Source organism: Ursus americanus, chromosome 7 (assembly GCF_024610735.1).
Source record: "Ursus americanus isolate L20-20 chromosome 7, mUrsAme1.1.p, whole genome shotgun sequence".
Lineage (NCBI taxonomy): Eukaryota > Metazoa > Chordata > Mammalia > Carnivora > Ursidae > Ursus > Ursus americanus.
The window spans coordinates 30481394-30505484 of NC_142133.1; the positions used below are offsets into that span (position 1 = coordinate 30481394).

At 38.6% G+C, this 24091-nt stretch overlaps 2 protein-coding genes across 5 annotated transcripts in view; one reads left to right on the plus strand and one right to left on the minus strand.

Moving 5' to 3' along the window:
- The window catches only part of UGP2 (UDP-glucose pyrophosphorylase 2), a 66050-nt gene that overhangs the window by 26804 nt on the left and 15155 nt on the right, over positions 1 to 24091 (plus strand). The window lies entirely within an intron of this gene.
- VPS54 (VPS54 subunit of GARP complex) overlaps positions 1 to 24091 on the minus strand; it is a 140712-nt gene that overhangs the window by 15908 nt on the left and 100713 nt on the right. The window contains exon 23 of one of the 3 annotated variants that reach the window (XM_087863441.1): positions 6791 to 6827. The exons of 1 other annotated variant lie outside the window; for it this stretch is intronic. In XM_087863441.1, the coding sequence (XP_087719567.1) occupies positions 6806 to 6827 (22 nt within the window). In that variant the 3' untranslated portion in view covers positions 6791 to 6805. Of the gene's footprint in view, positions 1 to 6790; positions 6828 to 16754; positions 18580 to 24091 lie in introns of those variants that run through there. One more of the 3 variants, XM_087863439.1, reaches the window with a different exon arrangement.

The following is a 24091-nucleotide window of genomic DNA, read 5'->3' on the forward strand; positions in this document are numbered from 1 at the left end:
TTATTTATTCTAGCTCTGAAAAAATGCTATTAATATTTTGATAGGGATTACATTAAATGTGTAGATTGCTTTGGGTCGTATGGATGTTTTAACAATATTTGTTCTTCCAATTCATGAGCATGGAATGTCTTTCCATTTCTTTGTGTCATCTTCAGTTTCTTTCATCAGTGTTTTACAATTTTCAGAGTATAGGACTTTCACCTCTTTGGTTAAGATTATTCCTAGGTATCTTATGATTTTTGGTGCAATTGTAAACGGGATCGATTCCTTTGATTTCTCTTTCTGCAGCATCATTACTGGTATCTAGAAATGCAACAGATTTCTGTACATTGATTTTGTATCTTGCAACTTTACTGAATTTGTGTGTCAGTTCTAGCAATTTTTTTGGTGGAGTCTTTTGGGTTTTCTATATAGAGTATCATGTCATCTGCAAATACTGAAAGTTTGACCTCTTTCTTGTTGATTTGGATGCCTTTTATTTCTTTTTGTTGTCTGATTGCTGAGGCTAGGACTTCTTGTACTATGCTGAACAACATTGGTGAGAGTGGACATCCCTGTCTTGTTCCAGACATTAGAGGAAAAGCTATCAATTTCCTCATTGAGGATGATATCAGCTGTGGGTTTTTCATATATGGCCTTAATGATATTTAAGTATGATCCCTCTATCCCTACTTTCTTGAGGGATTTTATCATGAATGGATGTTGTACTTTGTCAGATGCTTTTTCTGCATCTGTCAAGAGGATCATATAGTTCTTATCATTTCTTTTATTAATGTGGTATAATATGTTGATTGATTTGCAAATATTGAACCACGCTTGCAGCTCAGGAATAAATCCCACTTGATTGTGGTGAATGTTTCTTTTCATGTACTGTTGGATTCGATTTGCTAGTATCTTGTTGAGAATTTTTGCAGCCATGTTCATCAGGGATATTTGTAGTTCTTTTTTAGTGGAGTCTTCATCTGGTTTTTGGAATTAGGGTAATGCTGGCTTCATAAAATGAGTTTGGAAGTTTTCCTTCCCTTTTTTGGGGGGAGGGGAATCGTTTGAGAAGAATGGGTATCAACTCTTTAAATGTTTGGCCCTGGACTTTTGTTTGTTGGAAGATTTTTGATTACTGATGAATTTCTTTCCTGGTTGTCGGTCTGTTCTGGTTTTCTATTTTTCCTGTTTCAGTTTTGGTAATTTATATGTTTCTATGAATTTATCCATTTTTTCCATATTGTCCGATTTGTTGGCATATAATTTTTCATAATATTCTCTTAAAATTCTATTTCTTGTTGTTTGTTATTTCTCCTCTCTATTTGTAATTTTATTTATTTGGGTCCTTTCTCTTTTCTTGATAAGTCTGGCTAGGGATTATCAATTTTATTCATTTTTTCAAAGAACCAGCTCCCAGTTTCATTGATGTGTTCTTTTGTTTTTTTAGTTTCTATATTATTTATTTCTGCTCTGAGCTTTCTTATTTCTCTCTTTCTGCTGGCTTTAGGCTTCATTTGTTCTTTTTCTAGCTCCTTTTGGTGTGAGGGTTAGGTCGTTTGAGATATTTCTTGCTTCTTGAGATAGGCCTGTATTGCTATATACCTTTTTCTGAGGACTACTTTTGCTGCATCCCAGAGATTTTGGACCACTGTGTTTTCATTTTCATTTGTTTCCATGTATTTTTTTAAAAAGTTCTTCTTTGATTTCCTGGTTGGCCCATTCATTCCTTAATAGCATGTTCTTTAACCTCCATGTATTTGTGATCTTTCCAAATTTTTTCTTATGGTTGACTTCTACGTTCACAGCATTGTGGTCAGAAAAGATGCATGGTATGATTTTAATCTTTTTTGTACTGGTTGAGGCCTGATTTGTGACCTAGTATATGATCTGTTCAGGACAGTTTCCCATGTGCACTTGAAAAGAATGTGTATTCTGCTTTAGGATGAAATGTTCTGAATATATCTGTTAATTTTTATCTGGTCCAGTGTGTCATTCAAAGCCATTGTTTCCTTGTTGATTGTCTACTTCGATGATCTATCCATTGATGTAAGTCAGGTGTGAAAGTCCCCTACTACTATTGTATTGTTATCACTGAGCTTCTTTATATTTGTTATTGTTTTATATATTTGGGTGCTCCCACGTTGGGGGCATAAATATTTAAAATTGTTGGATCTTCTTGCTGGATAGTCCCCTTTATTATGATATCGTGTCCTTCTTCATCTCTTGTTACAGCCTTTGGTTTAAAATGTAGTTTGTCTGATAGAAGTGTTGCTATTCTGGCTTTCTTTTGACATCCATTTGCATGGTAAATGTTTCTTTATGCCTTCACTTTCAATCTGCAGGTGTCTTTAAGTCTAAAATGGGTCTCTTGTAGGCAGCATATAGATGGGTCTTGTTTTTTATCCATTCTGACATCCTGTGTCTTTTGAGTGGAGCGTTTATTCCATTTACATTCAGAGTAATTATTGATATGTATTTGTTGCCATTTTATTATTTGTTTTGTCATTTCTGGAAATTTTTTCTCTTCCTTTCTAGTCTTAGTCACTTTTGGTCTTTCCCATTCAAAGAGTCCCCTTTAATATTTCTTGCAGGGCTGGTTTAGTCGTCATGAACTCCTTTTGTTTTTGTTTGTTTAGGAAACTGTCTTTCCTTCTATTCTGAACAATACCCTTGCTGGCTAGAGTATTCTTGGCTGCAGATTTTTCCCATTCAGTATGTTGAATATATCATGCCACTTTCTTGTGGCTTGCCAAGTTTCTGTGGAGAGTTTTGCTGCTAACCTTATGGCTCTTCCCTTGAGAGTTAGGAACTTCCTTTGTCTTGCTGCTTTTAGATTTTTCTTTATCACTATATTTTGCAAATTCAACTACAGTATGTCTTGGTGTTGGCCTGCTTTTGTTGATTTTGATGGAAGTTCTCTGTGCCTCCTGGATTTGGATATTTGTTTCCTTCCCCAGGTTAGGGAAGTTTTCAGCTGTAATTTCTTCAAATACACCTTCTGTCCCCTTTTCTTTCTCTTCTTCTGGGACTTCTATGATACAAATGTGACCACATTTTATGGAATCACTGAGTTCCCTAAGTCTACTCTTGTGATCTGTCATTCTTCTTCCTCCTTTGTTCAGCTATATTTTTCTATAATTCTATTGTCTATGTCACTTATTCATTCTTCTGCTCCTTCCATCCTTCCATTATATCCAGTCAGTTTCAAATCTCAGATATTGCATTTTTCATTTCTGCCTGATTGGGGTTTTTTTTGTTTTGTCTTTTATTTTGTTTTGTTTTGTTTGTTTGTTTGTTTTAGCTCTTTTATCTCTGTGGTACGGGTTTCCCTGATAACTTCCATGCTTTTCTCAAGCCCACGGAATATCTTTATGATTGTTGCTTTAAATTCTGCATCAGGCATATTATACATATCTGTTTCGATTAGATCTCTGGCTGTGACCTTTTCTTGTTCTTTCTTTTGGGATGAATTCCTCCATCTTGGCATTTTGTCTAGGTCTGTATCTTTTTCTCTGTGTTAGAAATCCTATTATGCTTCCTGCTTCTGTGAATAATGGCTTTATGAAGAAGAGGTCATATAATGTCCAGGGCCTGGTGCTTCAGGAAGTGTCTCTGGTGCTGTGTGTTTTGGCTGCTCCATCCCTCAAGTCAGTTGTCTGTAGAGGCTCTTCTTGCCTGTAGAGGCTCTTCTTGCCTGTAGTGGACAGTGCTTGGACCTTGGCCAGAGTTTGGCAAGTTTTAACTAGGTGCGCTCTGGTCTGCTTATTAAATGAGACCTGATGCTATTTCCACTAGAACTGAAGCTTTGCAGAGCTCTATGGTTGGTAGTTGTGGTGTGTGCAGGGGTTTGTACTGGTCTTCTGGGGAAGCAGCCTGCTGTACTGGTCCTTAAGCACACCTGCCTGAAAAAAGCAATACCAGCAGAGCACAGGGGAATGGAACCTAGTGTAAGCAGGTTAGGCAGCCAGTATTGGTGCTGTGCTGTTTACTGAAGTTGGTTTATGCTGAGGAGCAGGGGAGAAAAATGGTGCCAGCCAGCTCCTTTGTCCCTGGAGAGGGAAGTCCGTGCTTGTTGCTCTCAGGGAAACCCTCCTGGAAGAGCGAATAACTGAATAATTTCCCCTTGTGCATCACAGGTGTTTTTCAGATTGTTGTTTTCGCAGTGTCTGTCTCTGGGTTGCTTGCTGCCTGGAGCAACACAGAACACTTTGGGCTCTATTGCAGCCAAGCCTGCTGACTTTTAAAACTCCACACTTTAGGAACCTGATGTGGTGGGGACCTGCGTTGGTCTTCTGGGTGAGGGTCTTGCCGTGCTGGGACCAATGCACGTTTGACCCAGAAGGGTAATTGTGCCAGAGTGCAGGGGTGTGGGATTTGTGGCAAAGCACGCTAAACAGCCAGTATCCGGCTTAGCCACCTTCAGCACTGTCTCTGTGCCTGTGCTGAGGGGTGAAGGAGTAAAATGGTATCTGCGGGCTCCTTTGTCCCCAGAGAGGCAGTGCCACCTCTCACAGATGCACTTCAAGAAGAGAGAACAGTCTTCCCACCATGCATCCTAGGAGATCCTCAGATCACACAGTATGCCCCAGGGTTGATTGCCTGCCTTCTCTCTAGGAGTAGGGCAGTGGCCTTAAGTCGCTATCCCAGCCAAGGCCATGAACCTCCAAAACTCTACTCTTTGAGCCCTGCTGGTTGCAAAACACAAAAATCAGAAAATCAGCCCCTCTTGTTTTCCCAGCCAATGGTTTTGGGGAAGTGTTCTCCTGGTGCATTCCGTGGTGCATTCCACTCTCTCGCCTTTCTCTGCAACAAGTCCCTCCTATCTGCAGCACCTGAGATCCCTTTCTTCCCTAAACAATGTCTCCGTGCTTCCTACCTTCCTTGATGTGGTCTTTTCCCTCCCTGTAGTTGCCCAATTTGTTCTACAGTCCTCAGGTCAATTTTTTGGGTACCCAGAATGAATTGATAGCTAGCTGTGTGTGAGTGACAAGGCAAGCCTAGGGTCCTCCTAATACACCACCCTCTTAGCTCCCCCTGCCTATATATATTACTTTTGCCCTTTGCAGTTAAAAAATACCCCAAAGTCTTGAAACTTCCTAGAATTTCTAAAAAAAATTGTAGATTACAGTAAGTTTTAGTTGGCATCTTCTCTTCGTAGTTACCTCCTACTTCATGGGATCACTTGCTATCTGTAACTACCCTTTTGTTTGTTTGTTTCTTGTTATTGTCATTTGAGTTTTCTGCTAATTCTTTTATTGTAATCTCTTTACTGGGTTTTAAAGTACACAACTGCAATGAGAGTATTACCATTTTACATCTCTTCAGCATTTTGGAAATTGCTACAGGTTTTAGTGGAAGGTCAGTAGGTATGGGACTTCAAGAGGCAAAGATAGCAAAACTAAAAAACAATGCTATAAGTAAATACATAGGAATTGAATAACTGAGAAGTGACTTATAATATGTGTTTTAAATAACTTTTTAATTTTAGGACAGTTTGATTTATAGAAAAGTTGCAAAGAAACACTGTGTTTTTAACTAGAAACATTATATAGCTATCCAAGCTGGGTTTTGTTACCTATATACTATTTTTAAACTTCCTGCTGAGTCAAAAGAAGCACAAAATAATTGCTGAAAGTGCTGATGGAATTTTTATCCCAAGCTTAAAATGGAAAATAAATAAAAGATAGCTGAGAAGAAACATGGAAATGCCAGAAGAGTACCTATGACTAGACTGAATGTGGAAAATGGTGGAAGTAAACCATTAAACAAAGATTTCTATTTATAGATGGGCATGTTTAAGATAAGTGTCTTCATTGTACATAGTCCTAAAGCCTTCAGGAGATTGGAAAGTTTTCTGTTCTTTCTAAAGAGCATGAAAGAAACACCAACCCAAAAGTTTTTGTTTTTTAATGAATCAAACCCTTAAGCATTTTTCATTTAAAAATATTCATAAAAACCTATATATGCAAAGCTCTATATGGCTAATATTTATCATCAGTGTTGGGTGCTTATATGTCACATGTTGTACTGAATCCTTTATGTTTGTGATCTCATTTAATATTCACAATAGACCTGGAAGACCGGCCACTATTCTCATTTTACAAAAGAGGAAACAAGTTTAGAGTTAGTAACTTGCCTAAGAGGAAGAACCCTGATGTGAACCAGGTAGTCCAAAAACCTGGTTCTTTGGTATCCTTTAGTTACAGTAATAGAGCTCTTCAGGAAGTATAGAGTCTCCAGAGCACAGAATGTCTGTATCTTCAGAGCATAGAATATGGTGTTATGTGCTTATCAATAATGCAATAGCAATATTAAAATAATAGTAGCAAGAATAGCAATAGAAATAATAATGGCAAACATTTATTCAGCACTAACATGCCAACCATGTTCTCAGCTCTTTACATGATCCTCACACAACTCTGGAGCTCACTATTATCTTTGTTTCACAGTGGAAAACTCCTGGAGAGTAAGAGGGATTGAATTGTCCACACAACTTTACTTAGCTAATGAGTGAGTGGCAGAACCAAAATTTGGTCCACATTTGTCCGAGCTTAGACCCTTAAGCACTACGGTGTGTTATTGAACAATGACCAGTTGCCATCAATGAAAGACCTGAAAGTCTTTAAAGCTTAGTTTTCCCATCATTTTTCCAGTCCTTGAGTAGAACTGTTGAGTAGGTTCCACTCCTTTCCTTAGAGTTTAAAGTACCTTCACTTCTCTTTGAGGTTCTCCCAGCAACACATTTAACAAATACTTTTTGAAGAGCGGTGTGGTGGACATTGATCCAGGCACTGGCATACAAGTGAACAAGATGGACAAGGGCCTAACACTCATTGAACTTCATTCTAGTGGGAGAGAGAAAATATAAATGCATACATAAGTGAGATAATGTAAGGATTAACTTCCTATTGCTGCTTTCCTGGCCCAGGCTTATCCTTAGCAGTCACATCTCCCTGGCCGAAGTCTTTGTCTGGTTTACCTGTCGCACCAAATGAGGCTATGAAAGGCTCTTTTATTCATTACTTTTATTATACAAATTTATCAAACATGTACTATTTTAAGTATTGGAAGTAAAAAAATAAAGACAGTCACTTCTTTTAAAGAGGTTACAATTTTGTCCAATGCTTCCCAACCTCTCCTGTATAGTGATATACCTAAAAAATTAATGGGATAAATACAAGGGGTTCTTTATCTGGGAGGGGGGCACTTTTGCTACCTCAGGTTCTGCCCAACTGCCTTGAGGGCTAAGGAAATCAACAACACAGGCATGCAGTAGTAAATTGGTTTGGAATTTTTGATTTAGTGGGGAGATGTTGGCACAAAGATAGGTTTATAGTACAGTGGGATAATGTCCATAAGGGTAGTTCTGAAGACACTTCACTAACTGGCTTCTACCTAACCAACTAGAGAAATTAACTAATGTTCTTCATTTTCTTTGAATACTTGGGTCTACACTTCATTGTAAATTCTTCTCTTGTTAGTGGAATAGCTTGTTCACTAAAAGATAATTTGTTTATTCCCAAACCTGTTCATACTAGTTAAATTTGTTGTAATGGCATAATGTAGTTTTTTTTGTAAACTAATGAAGTGGGTTTAAAATAGTTATTTATGAAAATTGAGTTGAATGTTTTGGGGGAAAAGCAATTGTTAAGTTAGGTGTGGGTGAAGAGATTAAGAAAATTGCATAAATCTAGAATGATCTTTGCATGCAGATTGTTTTATAGATGACTATGTTCTTGGTCCACTTTGAAGAATTGAAACTGGAAATCATAGATGGTATATATATATTTTTTTAAAGATTTATTTATTTATTAGACAGAGACAGCCAGTGAGAGAGGGAACACAAGCAGGGGGAGTGGGAGAGGAAGAAGCAGGCTCCCAGCGGAGGAGCCTGATGTGGGGCTCGATCCCATAACGCCGGGATCACGCCCTGAGCCGAAGGCAGACGCTTAACCGCTGTGCCACCCAGGCGCCCCTAGATGGTATATTTTTGGTGTGGTTTACATAAGATGATATACCTCTGGTCAGCACATACCATATCTAAGGAAAAGATCTTGAATGAATGCACAAAAATTGATAGAGTTTATGTACTTAAAACTTTTTCATAATTCTCTGTTTAGACTTATTTTTTTTTAATTAAAAAAATTTTTAAACCTCTCCAGAATGTTTTAAATAAATGGGTTTCTGGTATTTGTACCAAGTGTAGAAGGAGAAGGAGCAGAACTGAGAACATTAGAACTGAGGCTTAAAGTATAAGTAAGCGTTTGCCCAAAAAGTCAGGTGGACATTTCAGGTTTAAGAGAACAAGGTGTGCAAAGGCCCAAAGGCACAAAAGAGTGGAAAGTGCTCTAAGAACTACAGTTTTCTTAGTACTGCTGGAGAGTAAGACTGGAAATGAGTGGAAGATGAAGGTAGACAAGGTATACTTACTTTGTATACAGATCATGTCTGCAATTCATTGTCAGGAGGGATCAGTTTGGCTGAACCAAGATGATGGAAAATACGGGAGATGGGAGGTCCTTAGCCTTATAGTAGGCAGTTGGAATCTATTTTTAGGAGGCAGGTAAGGGCTGGCTGTTCTTTAAGTTATTATATCCTAAACTCCAAATTACATAGGAAATTCAGACTACTTAGAGTTCTTGGTCACCATTACAAAAATGGTTACTTTTAATTTTTTCTATTTTGTTTTTGTTTTTAGCTACTTTTATTAGGGCTAACTGACCTTCTTGCAGTTTAGTTTCTATATGTTGATGATCTGTTTTGAGCAAACTTTCATAGTTTAAAATATCTAATCTCATGATCTTAGGCTATAATATTGTCAATCATATGCTTAGTCAACAGGTATCTGAGCAGTTACCTCATGCTCAGTGTCATTCGCTAATATATTCCACCATTACAAAACCAACTACATGTGTATACTGAATTTATTCTCTTTCAGTATATTAACACTCCCCCCGCCCTGCCCCAGTTTAGCAGCAATGGCAATGAAGTCAAGAACACAGATTCCAGAGTTTTAAATCCCAGCTTCATTACTTTATAGCCACATAACATTGGACAGGTTATTTAACTGTGTTAATCTTCAATTTCCTTACTCATATAAAGTAGACATAATAAAAGCAGGATTTTAGTGAGGATTATTGAGAATGCAAGTAAAGTATTTACTGTATCCAGGCACTCTGATAAAGACTTAATAAATGTTATTGTTGTACATTCAACAAATATTTATTAAGTACTTTGTAGATATTAGGTGCTATCCTGGGTACAGTAAAAACAACAGAATTAAGATTACAGACAGAATTCCTTTTTAAAATTCTATAACTTTATTCTATAACCTTTAGGATTGCAGGAGGTCTGTACCCTGTCAAGCCAGTGAGAATAAACAACTTAATGTCCTCCATGATGAAGATGATTAGCTGTACCATTCTGTTTGGGTTTTATTGAGCATCCACATTGTGAAAGCCCTAGGGTATATGCAGAATTGTGTTTAACCAGCAAGTCCAACCATGTTTGCAGCCTCTTTATCTACTAAACTCGAGATATATGTGAGGGGTTGCCTCATCTCAGAGGACTACCATAGCTATTAAAAGAATCAGGTGCCCATTCTTATACTATGGGGAACTGTAGGTACCTAAAGGGGTATGTGTGTTCATTGCGGGGTGTAAAGTTCAGTGAGCTGGGGAAGCTTTGCGGAATGTTGCTGGCATTGGCTTGTCAAAGCTTAAGTGAAATAGTAGGAAGGATGGCTGATGACCATTAGGATTTGTTCTTTGATCATCTGTCATTGAGCAAGGGTTTTTCCACTTTGGAAATCAGATGTTTTTTCTTAGTTTTGGTGGTGGGAAATAATGACCCAAACTCATTAATTGAAGGAAATATATTAGTAGGAACAATTGATAAGAGTCTGTGGGTTGGGAGTTTGTACAGTTATATCAGTTTGTTATTTCTGGAGATTCTTCTATGGTTGGACATGTAGGTTGATGCTAATTTTCTCTAGTATAAAAATCCTGTGGGAGTTAAGATGGCAGAGGAGTGGGGAAACCTAATTTCATCTGGTCCCTGGAATTTAGCTAGATATCAAATCATTCTGAACACCTGCGAAATCAACTGGATATCTAAGAAAATAATTGCTGCAATTCTACAACTAGAAAAATGACCATTTTTTGCAAGGTTAGGAGGTACAGAGATGTGAATCTGAGGCGATATACTGGAAGATAAACCACAGGGGGAGGAAGCCTCCATAAGCTGGGTACCGGAAAGTGTTTTAAGCAGCAGATTGCAAAATTCGAACTTTTAGAAGTCTGCCTGAAAGGTGCTTGGGAAGCAGGGCAGAATCCTAGGTGGGACAGCATGGTCTCAGGAACCCCCGGGGTCACAAAAAGAATGGGAGTGCCTAAGTGTGGCAGAGTTCCCAAGCATTGGAACGAGGAAGGCAGCTGAAAACAGCAAGTCCAGGTGCCAGCTTTCTGCTCATTGTAGCCATAAACCTCAGACAGCTGCACGGTCAACCAACCACTCTCTGAGCAGGGGCCCAGCAAGCGACAGAACCTTGATGAGAACCCTCCTCCCTTCCTTAGGAGGAGTGGGGTGGGTGAGCACCGCAGGAGTCTGTAAAGTTTGGAGATTCAAAATGGGGTTCTCTGCCTAAGATAAAAATGCTCAGTCACAGGCTGGGTGAACACCGTTTGATCGGAAAACAGGGAAACAAGAGCAACTGACTGCTTTTTTGTGAGGGTGCACTGAAGAGCGGGGCGGGGGGAGGGGGGCGCAAACTTTCAGTTCTGGGGCTAGAGAGGGAGCTGCCATTTTTATCTTCCAAATTGGTGCTGAAAGACTTCAGGGAACTAAAGCCACATAGAGCAATCTGGAGCTGCTTGCACTGAGCCCAGCCCTCTAATTAAGGGCAATGAAACTCCACCCAAGCAAGATGCCTTAGAATCAGTGTTAACAGGCCCCTCCCCAAGAAGACCCCAGGAACATCTGGCTAATACTAAACTCACCTATCCTAGAGAGCTGCAAGATTCCAGCTCTTGGGGAAAACAGCATATAGCATTCATGGTTTTTTCTTATGATTCTTTAGTCTTTTGTTATTTTATTTTATTTTATTTTATTTTATTTTATTTTATTTTATTTTATTTTTTTGATGCAAAGTTCGATGATTCATTAGTTGCGTATAACATCCAGTGCACCATGCAATACGTGCCCTCCTTACTACCCATCACCAGCCTGTCCCATTCCCCCACCCCCCTCCCCTCTGAAGCCCTCAGTTTGTTTCTCAGAGTCCTTTGTTTTTAAATTTTTTTCCCTTTCCAACTATTTACTTATTTCAGAAAATCTTTTTTTTTAATAAATTTTCATTTCTACATTTACATTTTATTTTATTTTTTCCTTTTTGGCTTCCTTTCATGTATTCAACTGTGTGTGTGTGTGTGTGTGTGTGTGTGTGCCTCCAAAACCTTTGGGTTGCAGCAAAGGCAGTCCTAAGAGGGAAGTATATAGCAATACAAGCCTTTCTCAAGAAACAAAAGTCTCAAATATACAACCTAACGTTATACCTTATGGGGCTAGAGAAAGAAGAGCAAATAAAGTCTAAATCCATCAGGAGAGGAAAAATAATAAAGATTAGAGCAGAAATCAGTGTAATAGAAACCAAAAGAACAGTAGAACAGATTAACAAAACTAGGAGCTGGTTCTTTGAAAGAATTAACAGGCTTGATAAACTCCTAGACAGACTTATCCAAAAAAAAAAAAAAAAAAAAAGAGAGAGGACCCAAATAAATAAAATCATAAATGAAAGAGGAGAGATCACAACCAACACAAAAGAAATACAAATAATTATAAGAACATATCATGAGCTACTGTATGCCAACAAATTAGGCAATCTGGAAGAAATGATGCATTCCTAGAGATGTATAAACTACCAAAACTGAACCAGGAAGAAATAGAAAACCTGAATAGACTCGTAACCAGCAAAGAAATTGAATCAGTAATCAAAAATCTCCCAAAAAACAAGAGTCCAGGACCAGATGGCCTCCCAGAAGAATTCTGCCAAACAGTTAAAGAAGAATTAATACCTATTCTTCTGAAACTGTTTCAAAAAATAGAAATAGAAGGAAAACTTCCAAACTCTTTCTGTGAGGCCAGCATTACATTGATAGCAAAACCAGACAACCACCCCACCAAAAAGGAGAATTAAGTCCAATATCGCTGATGAACATGGATGCAAAAATTCTCACCAAGATACTAGCCGATAGGCTCTAATAGTACATTAAAAGGATTATTCAGCACCAAGTGGGATTTATTCCTGGGCTGCAGGGGTGGTTCAACATCCACAAATCAATCAATGTGATACACTACATTAATAAAAGAAAGCACAAGAATCATATCCTTTCAAATGCAGAAAAAGCATTTGACAAAATACAGCATCCTTACTTAATTAAAACTCTCCACCACGTAGGGATAGAGGGAACATACCTCAATATCATAAAAGGCATATATGAAAAACCCACAGCAAATATCATTCTCCGTGCAGAAAAGCTGCTTTCAGCTTTTCCCCTAAGGTCAGGAACACAACCAGGATGTCCACTCTTAACCACCGTTGTTCAGCATAATACTAGAAGTCCTAGCCTCAGCAATCAGACAACAAAAAGAAAAGGTATCCAAATCAGCAAAGAAATCAAACTCTCACTCTTCACAGATGACATGATACTGTATGTGGAAAACTCAAGAGACTCCATCCCAAAATTGCTAGAACTCATACAGGAATTCAGCAAAGTGACAGGATATAAAAATCAATGCACATAAATCAGTTGCATTTCTATACACTAATGATAAGACAGTAGAAAGAGAAATCAAGGAATCGATCCCCTTTACAGTTGCACCAAAAACCATACGATACCTAAGAATAAACCTAACCAAAGAGGTAAAGGATCTGTACTCTGAAAACTACAGAACACTTATGAAAGAAATTGAGGAAGACACAAAGAAATGGAAAAACATTCCATGCCCATGGATTGGAAGAAAAAATATTGTTCAAATGTCTGTCCTACCCAGAGCAATCTACACATTCAGTGAAATCCCTATCAAAATACCTTCAACTTTTTTCACAGAGCTGGAACAAGTAATCCTAAAATTTGTATGGAACCAGAAAAGACCCTGAATAGCCAAAGGAAAGTTGAAAAAGAAAACCAAAGCTGGTGGCATCACAATTCTGGACTTCAAAGCCGCAGTCATCAAGACTGTATGGTACTGGCACAAAAACAGACACATAGATCAGTGGAACAGAATAGAGAACCCAGAAATGGACCCTCAACCCTATGGTCAATGGTCAACAAAGCAAGAAAGAATAGCCAATGGAAAAAAGACAGTCTCTTCAAGAAATGGTGTTGGGAAAATTGGACAGCCACATGTAGAAGAATGACACTGGACCATTCTCTTTCACCATACACAAAAATAAATTCAAAATGAAAAACCTAAATGTGAGACAGGAATCCATCAATATCCTAGAGGAGAACACAGGTAGCAACCTCTTTGACCTCCACCACAGCAACTTCTTGCTAGACACATCTCCAATGACAAGGGAAACAAAACCAAAAATGAACTATTGGGACTTTATCAAGATAAAAAGCTTTTGCACAGCAAAGGAAACAGTCGACAAAACCAAAAGGCAACCTTCAGAATGGGAGAAGATATTTGCAAGTGTCTTATCAGATAAAGAGCTAGTATTCAAGATCTATAAAGAACTTATCAAACTCAACACTCAGAAAACAAATAATCCAGTCAAGAAATGGACAGAAGACATGAACAGACATTTCTTCAAAGAAGACATACAAATGGCCAACAGACACATGAAAAAATGCTTAATATCACTCGACATCAGGGAAATACAAATCAAAACCACAATGAGATACCACCTCACACCAGTCAGAATGGCTAAAATTAATGTTAGGAAACAACAAATGTTGGTGAGGATGCTGAGGAAGGGAACCCTCTTAAACTGTTGGTGGGAATGCAAGCTGGTGCAGCCACTCTGGAAAACAGTATGGAGGTTCCTCAAAAAGTTAAAAATAGATTTACCCTGCAACCCAGGAATTGGCACTACTAGGTATCTACCCAAAGGATATAAACATAGTGCTCCAAAGGGGCACATTGCATTCCAATGTTTATAGCAGCAATGTCCACAATAGCCAAACAATGGAAAGAGCCTAGATGTCCATGGACAGATGAATGGATAAAGAAGAGGTGGTATACACACACACACACACACACACACACACACACACACACACACACACACATGATGGAATATTACTCAGCCATCAAAAATATGAAATCATACCATTTACAACTATGTGGATGGAACTAGCGGGTATTAGGCTAAGCAAAATAAGCCAGTCAGGGCAAGACAATTATATGATTTCACTCATATCTGGAATTTGAGAAACAAAAGAGGAGCATAGGGGAAAGGAGGGGGAAAAATAAGATGAAATCAGAGAGGGAGACAAACCATAAGAGATTCTTAACTCTAGGAAACAAACAGGGTCACTGGAGGGGAGAGGATGGGGGAAGGGATAACTGGGTGGTGGGCATTAAGCAGGGCATGTGATATAATGAGCACTGAGTATTATAGGGAACTGATGAATCACTGAACTCCATCTCTGAAACTAATACACTATGTGTTAATTAATTGAATTTAAATTTAAAAATCCTGTAATGAATATATTTGAATTATTTTGAAGATTAACAAGAAATGGTATTTTTTTTCCAGACGATATGAACTTTTCAAAGTTTCCTGTTACATATTTCAAATTGCCTTCCAGAAAGAGTATACCAGTTTGCTCCCATTCATACTAATTTATTGGTTCAACAGCAATTTTTTGAGGGTCAACTGTGTATTAGAAGACCATAAGACAAAGCCCTACCCTCATCTAGTTTCCAGTTTACAATCTAGTGGAGGAGTGGACAATAAAGGATATATAATGTAATTTCCAATAGTGATAAGTGACATGAAGAAAAATAAAGATGGGAAAGGGTACAGAGAATAAGCAGTAGAGGTACTAATTTAGATAGGGTAGGCAGAGGCAGGAAAGGCCTCTTTGAATTAATATTGAGTAAAGATCTGCATCTGTTTTATTGTCAGTTTTACTACTGATATTAAAACATTGAATATTGCTGTAAAAAATATTTGCTGATGAAGATGAAAAATCTTCAAATTTCTATTTGATTATTAGGTTGGATTTTTCCATCGGCTATTTGTATTGTTACCTGCAATATTTAATGTAGAATTATCCTTTTATTTGTAGTAATTGCTATAATCCTTATCTTTATATAACAAAAACGCATGGTATTTAAGTTTGGGCAACATGAGACTTAGGGGGCAAATAAATGACTTTTAGGATTCTGGCTCCTGGTAATAGTTCTTGCTGAGGTTTTTACTAAGACTGACATTAGTAACTGAGGTAGCAGATTGTATTGAAGGATACTGAGCATGAGTTATTGGGTTGATGCTGATGAGAGTTATTGTTTAAAGAACAGTGCTGGTGCCAAGATTTCTGACTTATTCTTTGAAAGGACCTGTTTGCTTACCCGCTGTTAAAATTTTTTTGCCTTTGGACATGAGGATTCAGTGAATGAATAGGACAGCTGATTCCCTCTACCACTGGAAAAATTGTCCACATGTTTTCCTGTCCACAGTTTTAGGTAATATTTACTTTAGAATAATTAAAAATAATTTTTAAAAACCTCAAAGATATAGGAGCTAATATTAATAGCTAGCAATATTAAAGTATGTCCTTGATTTGGTAGTTTTCCTTGTGTTTTTATAACTTAATAAGTAGAAGACAAAAGATCTTTCTTAGGAAATGTACTTTTCCAGGCTCAGTTTATAATGTTTATTATGTGATTGTTCATTCTGTTTGCTTACTTATCACAGAGGGATTGTTTTATAATTACTACACTAATATGGCCTATAAACATTTTTTAATGTTTTTTTATTATATTATGTTAGTCACCGTATAGTACATCCCTGGTTTCTGATGTAAAGTTCGATGATTCATTAGTTGCGTAGACTGGTGATGGGTAGTAAGGAGGGCACGTTTGCATGGTGCACTGGGTGTTCTACGCAACTATAAACATTTTTTATGCAAAGACTTAGATTTAGGTTTTCTTTATCAAACTTATATATAATGTATGCTGATCCAGTATTTTTTTCTTGAATTTAAATAATAGGTGTTTGTAATCAGGTTTCTAATTAGTGGTGAAACCACTTCTGTTTTAAATTTAGCATTTGAGTAGAAAAAAATTCCAGAGAAGAGATTTCATTTAATTTATTAATATTAATCTCTATTTGTTCCATTCATTTACTCATTTACTCAACAAATACGTGAGTGCCACCAATAAGCCTGACAGTTAAAGGTGACAGATATGGTGGTGGGAGCACCACATGGCAGTTCCTGTCCTTGTGGAGTTTACAGTCATGGACACGTATGGAGGACTGAATGGACAGTGTGGAGACAGTGTAATAATTGCTATAATAGAAGCTGGTAGTACTTAAAGCTGGAAGTAGGGTTGTGCCAGATCCACTCCTGGGGGTATGAGGGTCATAAAAGGCTTCTAAAGGAAGTGATATTTTTGCTTTGTGGTCCTTAGACACCTTGATGGGGCATACATGTGTGCTCACATATAAACACCCACATAGAACACTTTAAAAATTTTTAATGCTTTTAATTATAAAACACACATAAAATATACCATTTATCTTGATCATTTTTAAAAATCTTTGTTTAATCTTGATCATTTCTAAGTGTATGCCTCAGCAGTGTTAAGTATATTCACATGATTGTGCAAACAATCTCCACAACTTTTTTATCTTGTAAAACTGAAATTCTATACACATTAAACAGTAACACCCATTCTTTCTGTCCCGCAGCTCATGGCAACCACCATTTTGTTTCCTGTCTCTATAAATTTAACTACTCTAACTACTTCTTATAAGTGGCAAAAGACTTTTTTAATCTTAGGTTTTCTTTCTTTTGTTTTGAAAATTGCCTGAGTTCTGCTACCAATGACGTATCCTTGCCTTTGCTTTGCCAGACAAATAGGAGATGCAAAAACCTGGGGGATTCTTATGTGGTAGTGTTCTTGCCAGTGGAAGCACAGCGCCAGCATAGCCTAAAGGAGAGCCTACCTCTCTGGCCATCCTGAGAAGCTGTCAGGCAGTATGGGGCCATTTTAGGAGAAGCAAAGTTTAAAAAAGCAGAAATATTATCAAAACTTGGATTTTTCTCACCTCAGAAGATTGTCTGAAACCAGGGTTTGGCAGACCCTTTCTGTAAAGGGCCAGATAGTAAATAGCTTAGACTTTGTTGGCTATACATTCTCTGTCATGACTACTCAGCTTAGCCACAGTAGCATGAAAGCAGCCATAGATGAGAGTAGCTGTGTTTCAGTAATAATTTATGAGAACAGGTGGCAGACCTAACTGTCCCAAAGGCTATAGTTTTTGACCCCTGTCTTAAACTATTCTTAGATTGCACATGACTGGAGAGAGACTTTTTGAGTGAGACCCATAGCTGGGAGATCATTAAGCTGGTTTGTGATTTGGAGCAGAAAGAAAAATTCAGTACCATATTTTATCAAATTTGTGCCATTGGGTATAAGTTGCACCTTTTGTGTACCACTGGGAAAGAAAAATAGTGCAACCAATTGATTGTAAGATCCAATTGAATATATGCTGCATCCTCGTCTCAGAAATGTTAAAATGTGGGGTGGGAGTAGAGAGTGTGTCTGGGTCACTGGTGCGGTGATAATGCCAGTCGACGTTTGTGCTCTTACTGTGGGCCGTACACTTTGCCAGGCACTTCATGTGCAGTATCTCATTTCTCCTCATAACAAATCAATGAGGTAGATGAGAAAAGGCTTCGAGCAGCTAAATTACTTGCCATAATACACAGTGGAGTCTAAGATTCAGACCCAAGCGGCCTGGCATTAGAGCCTGTCCCATACAGCTTCATTCAGTTCTGTAGCAGTCTTTGTCAGATGTACTATTCACGCTGGAATTGTTGCAGTTTATTATAATGATTTGAATCAGGTCATGGAGGAAACAGCAGCTACATCATGTCCTTGCAATTTCAGACATTTCTCAGGGCAGCTAACTACTGGTTTTCATCCATTATGTGCCTACTTGTGCCCTAAGAGAAGAATTACTATGAATCCCTTCTGAAAATGTTTTTAAAATGATAAAGTTTCCAAGAAGCCAGGCAAAACTTGTGTTGGAAGAGAAGTCTTGGTGCTCTGTGTACGGATAACATCTGTGATGCCAACCAGCACTGCTAGTCCTGCTGCTGCAGAGGGGGGTGAGTGCCACAGCCACAGTGACTCTTCTTCTGCAGCTCTGAGCTTTGCATTGAAGATGGCGTGATCCTGCATGAGTGATGCAGACTTCACCAAAGATGACCTTATTGACTTTTGAAGACAAAGGAAATATTATGAGCCACTGAGTTCTCAGAGTCTTGGAGAATTTAGGTGTTTCTGTTACAAGCCTCCATTCAGCTGACAGAACAAGCTATGAGAACTTGCCTTGGAGAGTTGAGGTTTTCAGTACTTGTGATCATAAAAAAAAAAAAAGAATAGAATGGCAATTAAAGATGTATGCATGTAACCTTCTAAAACTGTATCACAGTGTCAGCTTCTTATTCAAGCCAAACACAAGGCTTCTCATTGAAATTCAGTGGAGAGAATTAAAGTTTATTTTTTGCTTTATTTGCATATTAACTTTCATTGGGAAATATAGCATCTCCTATAAAGATTATTTTTATATTCAGTGAATGAAATTCCATAGGAGTGAGGTAAATTTATATGCAAAAAGTTTTGGGGTTTTTTTGAGGGGGTGGTATTTTCACTTTGCTGAACAAGTCCATGCCTGATAGCTCATAAAGCCTGAGAATTGCTGGTCTGAACTGAGATGTGGGAGATAAAGGAAAGACAACTGGTGAAGTGAAGTTGCATGAGGAGGAAAAATGCAACAGATGCAGGACATTAGAGAGCCCACTGCTCCATGTTCCTGGAGCACAGCATGTCAGGGAGAACAGGAGAGGAGGAAGTGCAAGGCACAAAGGGCCAAATCATCAAGCACCTTGCAAACCATGTCTTCCAGTTAGGATTAGAGTCAGCTACATTTAATAGTGAAACTCAGAATAACAAATCTAGAGAGAGGCAATCCAGAGCTAGTATGGCTGCACGGTGCTCATCAGGAACCTGGGCTTGTCTGTCTTGCCACTCTTGCCATCCTTAGCACATCTCCTCATGGTCCCAGTTGGCTACTTGAATGAACTCTGGTCAGCATGTCTCCATTCTAAACAGCAGGAAGGAGGAAGAAGGGCATGCCCCTGCACTTTCACAGAGACTTCCTGGAAATCTTTCACTTCCACTTAATCACAACTTTGGCACAAATAATTGCAAGGGAGGCTGGGAAATGTAATCTTTTATTTGGGACGGTGGTGTGCCCAGCTGAAAATCAGCGTTCTTAAGTAGAAAGGAAAAAATTATATTGGGGCAGGCAGCTAATAATCTCTGCCATGCCATGTCAGTGCTTTATTTTGTGAATGATGTAATAATGAGAGAAACATGTTCAGATGTTCCTTTCTAAAAGATTGCCACCTGCAAGGTGAAGGTGGATTGGAGAGACGTAAGGAGATCATGGAGGCCACCACTACGATAACACAGGTGAGCAGTAAGCAGGATGCTGACTGGAAGCAGGGACAGTTTCGTGAGACTCACAGGTCGCGGTCATTGATCAGATGTGAAGAGTCTCCTGGCTTAGCAGCTGGGTTTGTCTTGGTCCCATAGAGATAGGAGTGAATGAATGAAGCCACAAGATTAGAGCAGATTGCCTGGGAAGAGGAGGTCTACCTAGAATGGGTTTAAAAAGGAACAAGCAGAAAGAGGAGGAAAACAGAATGTGGTGTTTCAGAAGTCAAGGAGAAGAGAGCATGTCAAGACAGAAGGTGTGGTCAATTACATCAAATGCAGCTGAGCACGCAAGAGAAGAATTCATGTCACTGATAGGATTTCACAATTAAGAGGATGTAGATGACCTTGTTAAGAGCAGTTCACTGAGCTGTAGAGAAGACCAGATTGCAGTGGGTGAGTGAGGGACGGGAGGTGAGGAAGCAGAGGTGAGTGCAGCAACTTTTTCAGGAAGCCCTGCCTCCATGAAGAGGGAGAAGAAAGGGATGTGGGTGTAGAAAAGGATGAACGAGTGAATGCACTATTGTTTTCTTTCTTGGTTTTTAGATGGCAAGTGTTGAATATGTTCATGTCAATGGAAGGGAATAGAGAGGGAGAAGCTGCCAAAGAGACTGGATGATTGATGACATAGATTCTTGAGATGGGCACTGGCAGAGAGCTTGCCTACCAGGTCAGCCTCCCGTAACCAGAAGGAAGGGGGAATGGGGAGAAACGGAGATGCAGGAAGATTCTGAGCCTCTGGTGACAGAAGGTTGAGGGCATTCCCGTATATGATGGTGTTAGTTGCCCTATGCAATAGGGGTTGAGCTCATCTTGGTGACTGAGGGGCTAATTGGTGAGTTTGTTGGTGGACCATGTGATAATGTACATGATTTGCCAGTTTTTCCTTAGTGAAAAAAAAAAAAACCCTTTGGTTTAGGTAAGTGATTAATGTGTAGGAGCTTTCGGTTGACCCAGATTTGAGTCATTACCTTAGAGATGTGAATTGAAGAGATGATATGTGAAAGTGCCTGGCACTGAACTTGGCACACAGACACCATGCAGTAAGGGTTTTGCGAATAAGCTTACGTTCTTAGAATATTTCCTGTACCTATGGAGCATCATTCCAAACTTGTTTCACTACTTATGTAGTTCGTTTTCTTTCAGGCAAACTTGCTTTTGTTGAAAAAAAGATCTTTTGGATTGCAATAATCACACCCTTGTGAACCATAACAGGGCAGGTACTGTTAGCTTGTTTTGGGTATTTGGCACTGCCTCCAGGAATAGCACAAATATGCTACCAAGAACTGGGTTATACTACTGCTAATAGGAACAGTGTGTCCATGACTGTGTAATGAATTCAGCTTTTCTTCTAACTGGAAACTAAGTTGTGAACAGACTTGGCAAGGTACAGATCATGGTAGACCATTTTTAAAAGATCTTCTTAAAAATCCTTCAGAGTCTGCAGAAAACTAGATTGGCATCCTACAGGGAAGAATCTTAAGTCACGTTCTTTAGTACGTTGCCAACTACTTTCTTTTGTTCACTGCCCAGAGGAAGTTGGGTATTTGACCAGTTCTTTTCTCCCAGGAGAAGGGAGCATGAGTGGCCTAGCCTTCTGTTGTGCATCTTACAGGGAGCCTCATGGAGTTTGCTCCACTTCACTTGCCGTGGTTACTCTCCTGTGTGTTTTAGTTACAGTAGAGGTCATCTTCCAATTCTCTTCATGTCTGGGAGAAAGAGAAACAGGGTGACCAGTATTGAGAGCATAAAGATCGCTCTAGTGATTGACGGAAGTGATTAAGTCAGAATAACATCGAGGTCGTGTCCAGCAGTGCGTGGTACTCCCTGTCATCTCTGAACACCATCCATCTTTGCATGAGTAGATGTCTTTGTGCATTCTCCTGGGGCAGCTGAGAAGAGGAAAAGTGAGGGGCCAGTCTAAAACTGTCTCTGTGACTTAGGTGTGTGTCTGGTGTAACTTCAGCTGTTGCCAAGCAACTTTCTAACACAAATCCCCTTGGTTTGTTGAACTAAACTGAACTCTGTGGGATCCCTGGTGAGGGTGTGGACAGCATCACCAACAGAAAGAACTTGTGTTGGCACATAAGGTGGTTTATGTGATGGAAAACTGTGCTTACCGCCTAATTTAACCTGTAATAAACTTGAGACCAAGTGTCCTGGCTTTCTGGACTCGAATGATTGTACCTTTCTTTGCACATGTGTGTGTCTTTGTCTGTTTCTGTGAGTGGGGTGGATATAAGTCACGAAACGTAACTGATAAAAGCCCAATGAAGGCTTCCAGCAGTAACACTAACCTGACCATTCTGGACATCGCTCCCCTCGTCACAACTGTTACTTCGCACCTTGTGACTCTTCTTCCTTTTCCCTCCATAGTCTGCTAAGTCCTCTTCTTGTTGGCAATCAAGTTCCTCGGTGAGGCCTGTTTTTAATTAGCTGCTAAAGATTAGATATAGCAAGACCCGTGGTATTACTGAAAGCATCTCGAGAAGAACCGTGGCTCCTTGAACCTCTACATTTGTAGAGGTGCAGTGACTCCTTGCCCACTCAGCTTGGGGTGGAGGGTTCTAAATGTGGCATTTCACAGAGCGTTCTGGCCACTCAACTTGATGGTAAACAAGTCTTTCTACTTGTGAGTCGTCTGGGCTTGTGCCCAAAAGTCTTTATTAACTCAGTTTTGGAACTTGATGTTATGTATGAATCAGTTCATTTTATTTCATACCAAATATTTGAAAAGTAATTCAGAATTACATTTAAAATTTAAACTCAAGTTCTTAAGATACCAAGCCTGGGGAGATTCGACTTAAAACTAAAAGTATACTTGATATATCTTTTGGCTAAAAGTCAAATGGCTTAGTTTTAAAATCATTACGAGACCTGACAGCTTCTATCACTATCCTAGAACAGGGCTTGGGATACAAGAAAAAATTTATTTAGCCTCCATAGATTCAGTCATAAAGAATGATCTTGAAGTATTCTAATAGAATGCATGTTTTTAAGTTTGGTGTGAACAAAATGAACTTCTTCTTTAAATACTTTTCATGAACTTTATATTCTTTATGGTGTGTGGATCAAAGATGATTTACCTTGAATATATATGATTTGGGAGGGTTTTTTTTCTATTGGTGAAATTTTAGGCACAAGATGATATTTGTTTTTTAATTCATCTTCACAGGAAGCGAAAAATTCCTGCTAGTGTTTTTTCTTAAAGACTCATGCCCTAAAGGGAATTAAATAGCTAAAAATTAAACATGGTTCCTAAAACTCACTTTAATGCTATGCATGTTAGTATACCAAACATTTCTTTAAAGGCTAGAATTAAGATATAATCCAATATACATTATTTCCTTGATATTAGTATGTAAATCTGTATAAACATTTGTCAGTTCAAAAAGGAAATCGTATTCTTCCTAAAGATATCCTACATATTCAATTTTTATGTTTACCCTCAGTTTCCCAATTTAAATTTACCTGAAATATTTGCAAATGTTGTATACAAAAGAACAGCTTTTAAAATGTAGCAATTTTTACTCTTGTAGTAATCATTTATATTAGACTGGTAGAACATTCATGTTACATGAAATTTTTCACCCCAAGTTACATCTAGAATGTTTATCTTGATTTGAAACAGATTATTCAGATATTGATAGTTAATCCCAATGGTATGCCTTGTTTGAATTGGCTCATGTTGCTAAAATAGTAAGATGTGATAATACTCTTATGATGTACGAGTAAGTATGATAGTTCCAGGACTCCTGAGCTGGTGTTGAGGTATAGTGGTTGGTATTCAGCCTTCAAAAGGGTTAAGCTAAAGCTGAATACAGATTATTTGGTCAGATTCTGAGACCGAAGTTGAACATCAGTGTATCTTAGTAAAAAGCTTACTACTGTGCATTGTTGTATAAATGGAATGTTGATTACTAAAGACAAGAAAAAAATAGGTTTTAGCTCATCTTTTTATGTGTTTAGTCAAATGTCTTGTAATGTCAGTGCTATTAAAGTGAAAAAAGGTTACATTGAACAAAAAAGGATCCTGGCAGAGTTATATTAAAATGAAAAACATAAGGCTCCTGGGTGGCTCAGTCGGTTAAGCGTCTGCCTTCGGCTCAGGTCATGATCCTGGCGTCCTGGGATCCAGCCCTGCATCGGGCTCCTTGCTGAGCGGGGAGCCTGCTTCTCCCTCCTCCCCTCCCCCTGCTCATGCTCTCTCTCTCAAATAAATAAATATTTTTAAAAATTGAAAAACATTCTGATTCCTTAGTTGATTTTTTTAAATAGACCATCTAGAACTGCATATGCTGCTCGCCATGTGTGTCGATTTACATTAATATTAAACAAAATGAAAACTTTAGCTCCTTAGTTGCAT